The sequence below is a fragment of the Megascapheus bottae genome, chromosome 10, assembly GCF_031878675.1.
Source record: "Megascapheus bottae isolate mThoBot1 chromosome 10, mThoBot2.hap1, whole genome shotgun sequence".
Classification (NCBI taxonomy): Eukaryota; Metazoa; Chordata; class Mammalia; order Rodentia; family Geomyidae; genus Megascapheus; species Megascapheus bottae.
Window position 1 is genome coordinate 66,145,351 of NC_143518.1, and position 7,295 is coordinate 66,152,645.

Here is a 7,295-nt window from a genome sequence, read left to right on the forward strand (position 1 = left end):
CCACAGCATCACTTCCAGCTTTTTCTATGTATGTGGTACCAAGAAATCGAACCCAAGTCTTCATGCGTGCTAGGCAAGCACTCTACCACTAGGCCCACGTAACCAAAATTCTTAAAAGTGAGGAAACTTGGGCTGGGAATTTGGCCTAGTGGTTAAAGTGCTTGCCTAGCAAGCACGAAGCCCCGGGTTCGATTCCTCGGTACCACATATATAGAAAAAAGCCGGAAGTGGTGCTGAGGCTCAAGTGGTAGAGCTCTAGCCTTGAGAAAGTCCAAGGACAGTGCTCAGGCCCTGAGCTCAAGCCCAGGACTGGCAAAAAAAAAAAAAAAAAAAAAGTGAGGAAACTTCCCACACTAAAATGTTCAACATTGCAAAAGTTTAGAGTCTTCTGAGAACACAGAAACATTATGTTTGGATGGTAAGATCAGAAGACAAATGAAGGTTGATGTGTGACACTGTCATTCTTCTGGCTTTCTGGGTAAAAGCACAGCAGTCACATTCGCTCTAGTTCATGCTGAACAACTGTTAGCCTCCTGAGACACTGTGGGTAGGTAATGTGGAGTGATTTCTCTCTCTCTTTTTTTTTTTTTTTTTTTTTTTTTGCCAGTGGTGGGCTTGAGCTCAGGGCCTGAGCACTGTCCTTGGACTCTCTCAAGGCTAGAGCTCTACCACTTTGAGCCTCAGCACCACTTCCGGCTTTTTTCTATATATGTGGTACCGTGGAATCGAACCCGGGTCTTCATGCATGCTAGGCAAGCACTTTAACCACTAGGCCAAACTCCAGGCCCATGGAGTGATTTTTCTCATGGTGGCTGCAGACACAGTGGTCAGAACTCTGCTCATGCATTCAAGTCATAACTGCTTATTTTGAAAGTTGGCCACTGCTCAGTGAGCTGATCCCTAATGACCATTTCGGAGTGGAACAAGCTAACTGTGCATGCTACTCCCAACAGAGGTACACTATCACACATCTCACACTAAGGACACAGTGAACCATTTATTTATTAACAGCATAAATTTTATGTTTCAAAAGAAATATATGGGTCCAGGCAAAATGGGGTCTATTTAATTTTCTCTTAAAAAACAGATGAACTAAGTTTAAAGATGAATGGGCTTCTCTTGGTATTTCATTTTCAAATGACTGATATAAATTTTTCTGAGTTAGTCTATCTTGTTCAATTTCCAAAACTAAAGGTTTCCCAACTGAAAGCTTTTTTATTCCAAGTTCTTTAAACACTCAAGAGCCCACTCTGTATCTTCTGTCCCAACACTTACTCAAATCCAAAAGATATTTATTTTCTAAACACGGTGAGTCTTCACACCTGTCACTCAGTCCGCTTCTGCCACAGCCACAGCTCGGGACTCCTTGGCTACCATAAGCCGCATGAGTTGACTGTGGAATTTCTCAATCTTCTTTACATCTTGAGCTTGCTCTGTTCTATAGACCAAACACTGTCAGGATGGTAAACATACACATTAAGTAAAACTGCTTATTGGAGAGCATACAAGTGGTGAAAATTTGAGTCTTTCCATTCTCTTCCTTTCCCACCCGACCCTTCTGGTGGTCCTGGGGTTTGAACTCAGGGCCTTGGACTTGCTAGACAAGTGCTCTCTTCTTGAGTTACACTCCCAGTCCTTTCTGTGCTGGCTTACTTTTCAAGTGTGCTTTTGCAGGAGGTAGTGGTGACTTTGTTGGTGATTCTCCTACTGAACTGGGACTAGATAGGTAGGTATACACAATGACACCTAGCCCTCCTGCCTCCTGTCTTGCTTCAGGCTGCCTGGGAATCTTTCTGCTAGGTATTCGTACATGGTTTGTGTGCTTTCCACAACAGCACAATTAGGTTAAGTAGGCTATCATTGTCATGTTCTACAAAACAGCCTACATTTTTCCAAGGACAAAATGCCAATAAATGGTTAAGCTCTGATTCAGATTCACACGCATCTATGTATAGCACATACTAGGTATTCATTTATTCTTCCCATTTTACATTTTCAGTTGTATCACCAAATTTAGTTGGGTCTTAGATGATGTGACAACCACTAAGCAGTCTGACTGCATGCAAACTCTTTAGTAAATATCACGCATTACAATATATGACCAAAAACAAAAAGTGGTGAATAATCATGTAAGACTTTTTGAAGAAATGACTCTAAAACCATTTACTGAGTATTCTCTGGATCAAAGTTTATTTATTTTGCCAGTCCCGGGCTTGAGCTCAGAGCCTGAGCACTGTCATTGGACTTTCTCAAATCTAGAGCTCTACCGCTTGAGCTCGGCACCACTTCCAGCTTTTTTCTATGTATGTGGTACCAAGGAATAGAACCCAGGTCTTTGTGCAAGCTGGCAAACTCCCGGCCACATTCCCGGCCCTGGATCAAAGTTTCTTATTGAGCACTGGAAATTCAGATAAGAATATTAACTCACCTATCTCTACTGGCTTGAAACTTGAGGCCCATTAAAAAGCTAGATATGATATCAACTGTCAATCAACTCAAAAGGCATCAAAAGAGAAATGCAAGAGATAAAGCAATTCTCTTGAACTGGGTTTTGAAAGATAGTCTTGTCATACTAAGGCAGATTGAAAATTGCAAAGAAATAGAATATGATACAGAAATGAGTGATACAAAAGTGAGAGACTGAGCTGAGAAGGTGGTTTAGTGGTAGAGTGTTTACCTAGTAGCCTTAACACGCATGAAGCTCTGGGTCCGATTACTGAACAGAAAAAGGCAGAAGTGGTGCTGTGGCTCAAGTGGCAGAATGGTAGCGTTCAGCAAAAAAGAAGCTCAGGGACAGTGCCTAGGCCCTGAGTTCAAGGGGGGGGAGGTAGGGGGGAGGAGGACAGAGGGAAAGAGAGGGAGGGGGAGGGGGAGAGGGAGAAGGGGGGAGAGAGGGAGAGAGGGAGAGAGAGGGAGAGAGGGAGGGGGGGAGAGGGAGAGAGAGAGAGAGAGAGAGAGAGAGAGAGAGAGAGAGAGAGAGAGAGAGAGAGAGAGAAGGAGGGAGAACAGGACCCTGGTGGCTCACATTGTGATTCTAACTACTTAGGAGGCTGAGAACTGAGGACCAAGGTTCAAAGCTAGCCTGGGCACAAAAGCCTGTGAGACTCTTATCTCTAAAAGTGGCGGCTGTTGCTCAAGTGGTAGATAGCCCTAAGCTCAGGGACAGTGCCCAGGCCCAGGCCCAAGCCCAGAGTTTAAGCCCCACATCCAACAAAAGAGAGAGAAGGGCGGGGGGGCGGGGGGGGGAGATACCCGGGGGATATGAGAATGGAGTCTAAGTTTTTTACAAGAGAGCAACCATCAAGTAATAGAGGATGTACTTTATAAAAGGGGAAGGAGAGCCAGGCAGTGGCTCACACTTGTAATCCTAGCTACTCAGGAGGCTGAGATCTGAGGCTCAAAGTTCAAAGCCAGCTTGGCATAAAAAGACCTGAGATAGAAAAGGGGAAGTGAGGATTGGCTCAAAGTTCAGGTGGTAGCCTTAAGCTGAAGAGCTCAGGAACAGTGCCCAGACGGAGCTCAAGCCCCAGGACCCACAAAAAAAAGGGAGAGGGGAGGAAGGATAGATGGATGCCCTCAGGCAGAAACACAGAACCAAAAGCAAGGATGTAGTTAACAAACTTTTCTAATGGATATGTAGCAATGTGATCAAGAACTAACTTAAGAGAAATGGTAGCTATGAAGATGGAGACTTCATGACAGGAAATAAGGGGCAGGGGTTTCAATCCATGACTCTAGACACCTAGTGAAGTATATATATGATGCACCGAAAGACGAATACCTTTCAAGTATATGAAGAACGGCAAGGGAACCAGGCAAAGGGACCAACCACGGTCTCCGGGTTCCTGCCCAGGAGGATAAGAACGGTCTAAAGGCAGGAAAAGAAACAGAGAGGAGCTCACAAGCTTCTCCAAGGGGCAGTGAGGATGTCAGAGGAAGCTATACACACATTTCTGAAAATATACACAAACATGGCCAACAGACCCCCCCAGGAATGGACTGCTTTACAGGAAGTGGTATGAAGATGCCACAAGGACAGAAGACTGGGGCAAAAAAAAAAAAACCCACTGATAAGGAATGAAACAACAGAATCACAGGAAACAAAGATAAAATGGAGGCCAGGACTTCCACCAGAGTGATCTTCATACCAAAAGTGACGAGATTAAGCCAAATCTGAACTAAGGAGATCCCTGGACAGGAGAGGGAAGACTGCTACTCATCAAGAGCGATGTCAGCTGAGTGCAAAAGCCTGGAAACAAAGGGTAACGACTGCAGAGACCACTGCTAAGCCCACTTGACATACTACAGTATTTCTGCAGTCTATTTAAATTGCATGCCAGGAGTTCACACCTATAATCCTACTTCCTTGGGAGGTAGAGATTGGGGAGATCAAGGTTCATGTCCATCTGAAGCAAAACTTTGCAAGATGGCATTTTCATCAATAAAGTGGGATCATATCTGTCACTTCATCTTTTGTAAACATAAACTGAAGGACTGCAGTCCAAGCCAGCCCTGGAAGGTGTGCATGTTCAAGTGGTTGTAGTGTCTGCCTAGCGGTATAGTGCAGGTCCTGAATGTGACTTTTAAAACGAGGTTTTCATTTCGGAGTGCACATACAATAAGTGTCTTAATGGGTAATCTGCATAAATTCTAGATAAATTACTTCAAACAAATGATCACCTCGAGAAATCCAGGAGTATGTAACCAAGAAAAAGGTGAACTCACCACTGCATCATCTGTTACTTTCATACACAAATTCCCATCAGCATGCCTATACTTGAGAACCACACGCACCTGCAACAAAAACACAGACTTAGAAGATGGATGAAGCCGGGCGCGGTGGCTCACACCTGTCATCCTCACTACTCAGGAGGTTGAGATCTGAGGATCGAGGTTCAAAGCCAGCCAGGGCACAAAAGGACCTGAGACTCCTATCTTCAATTAACCTCTAGATAATGGGGAAGTGGGGCTTGGCTTAAGGGTAAGCCTTGAGCTGAAGAGCTCAGGGACAGTGCTCAGGCTGAGTTCAAACCCCATGACCAACAAAAAAAAAAAGGAAAGAAAAAAGTAGATGACATTTTTTGTAAGTTATGAGCTGGACTGAAAAACAATCTTTTTGGAATAAGATATGGAAAGGCATTAGTATGGCAATCCTTTGTTGTTACTGGTCCTGGGACTGAACAAAGGATTTGCACAAGACAAAGTTCTATCACCTTGAGGCATAGCGCCACTACATATTCTGGTAGTTAATTGGAGATGAGTCTCATGGACTTTGCTTCCCAGGCTAGCTTCAAACCATAATTCTCAGATCTAAGCCTCCTGAATAGCTAGGTGTGAACCACTAGTGTCCTGTGTATGGCAATCTTATCACTGCTGAAACATATATGTGGATATTGTATTTGTAGCCAGTTTAAATGAAGTGAACTGAAAGTCCTCAAAACACATACAGGCAGTGAGTGTCTGTGGGAGTTTGGCCAGCTGGCTGGCCAGCCCAGCCTGCCGGCCAGCCCAGCCTACCTTTCCCGCCACCACCACCCTTTTGGTAGGTAGTGGGATTTGAATTCAGGGCTTGGGTATGTCCCTGAGCTCTTTTGTTCAGGCTAGTGCTCTATCACTTTGGCCATAGCTCCATTTCCAGTTTTTCAGCGGTTAACTGGACATAAGAGTCTCATGGGAACTTTTCTGCCCAGGCTGGCTTTGAACCATAATCCTCAGATCTCAGCCTCCTGAATAGCTAGGATGACAGGCGTGAGCCTCTGGCTCTCAGCAATTTGGCATTTCTTGCTAATAAAAATGTACATGAACATGTTAAGCCACTGAAAAAGCAAAGGAAGACTGTAAATGAACGGCTAAAGTCCAAACGATCCCTCAGGAAGGCTGCTTTAGTCCAGCCCACTTTTCCACTTTTTGACATAGTCAGTACATGTCTACGGAATGAGGCCTATGGCCTAAGGGCAGGCTCTCATCTTAATGTCTGCATCAACTAATTTTATAAAACCGAATTCTGAGCGCCTGGCCCACACCCCCTAACACTTCTTGTCACTGAGGGCCCTGCTACATCCCAGGGAGAGGGCAAACCATTCCCTTCCACTTCTAGGAAGCTTTCTTCTTTCCTTTTTGGCACTGGCCGCCGGTCTGCACGCCAAGCCTGCTCTGAGCTGCTCTCTGGTGGTTTAGTGGAGTCTCGGGCACTTCCCGCCGTGGCGGGCACTCGGCCGGGAGCCCTTCTTCTTTCAAGGGTGGCGTAGGGCAAAGCGTAGGGCAGTGCAGGCGGCGTTTCCCCTCGGCACCCCTCGAGCTCCTGGTCGCGGGAGCAGCATCCACCACCACCCGCTGGTCCCGGCCGGGGAGCGGGCCCCGCCCGGCAGGTGCTGGCGAGCGTCCGGAGTCGAGGGCCGCACGCGGGCTGTGAGCGGCGAGCCGGGCGGCGCGGCGGAGGAGGAGGAGGAGGAGCTTTCTCGGCGAAGCCCGGTTACTGCTGACCCGTTGAGCCGCACCTGCCTGGGCTTTGCTTGTGTTCTGGGAAACCAGGCGCTAACCCTTCAGACACACCGCCCGCCCGTGTGGGGTTTCGGGAGGACGCGGCCGGCGGCGGCCCAGCAAACGCAGGGGCGAAGCGCAGGGCCGAGCGCGTCCCGGCGGGCGCGGCCGCGGCCTCAGGAGCTGGCTGAGGCCACCTCGATTACCGCCGCCATCGTACTGCGGGCGGGCGGGCGGCGGCGCGCGGTCTACCGGCGGGGGGAGGGAGGGAGGGAGGGGGGAGGCCCGCCCGCCGCCCGCGCCCGCCCGCCTACCTTCATCGGGTCGGCCAGGTAGAGCTTCTCCGCCGCGCGGCTGAACTCCTCCCAGTTCTGGAACTGTGGCATGGCGGCGGGCGGGCGGCGGGCGGCGGAGGCGGCAACCCCGCTTCCTCCTCCCTCAGGAAGCCGCGGCGACGCCACCCGCACCAAGATGGCGGCGCGCCGCTCCCGCGCTCGCCCATTGGACGGCCCCCGCCGCACTCGTCCAATGGGAAGGAGGAACGCTGCCGGGGGCGGGGCCGCGCCTGGGACCCCCGCCGCACTCGTCCAATGGGAAGGAGGAACGCTGCCGGGGGCGGGGCCGCGCGTGGGGTTCTGGGAGCGGCCGGACCGCGGGAGGCCCGGGGACCCGGAGGCCCGGAGAGTCGGAGGCCGCGCGGCCGGCACCCCGCGCCCCGCGCCCGCCGCGACCCCGGCTCTGGGGTACCTCTGGGGAGCCTCGCCGGGGCTCGCCGGAGAACCCCCGCCCCCAAAAAACGGCGTGGCCGCGACAGC

At 49.6% G+C, this 7,295-nt stretch overlaps 1 protein-coding gene across 1 annotated transcript; it reads right to left on the reverse strand.

Moving 5' to 3' along the window:
- Positions 1 to 984: 984 nt before the first annotated feature.
- Positions 985 to 6,901, reverse strand: Srp9 (signal recognition particle 9). The gene is made up of 3 exons (XM_090341581.1): positions 6,795 to 6,901; positions 4,726 to 4,794; positions 985 to 1,452 (listed from the first exon to the last, which is right to left on the reverse strand). Exons 1-3 carry the CDS (start codon positions 6,864 to 6,866, stop codon positions 1,330 to 1,332), a joined length of 264 nt encoding a protein of 87 aa, XP_090197707.1. The 5' UTR covers positions 6,867 to 6,901; the 3' UTR covers positions 985 to 1,329.
- Positions 6,902 to 7,295: the final 394 nt, after the last annotated feature.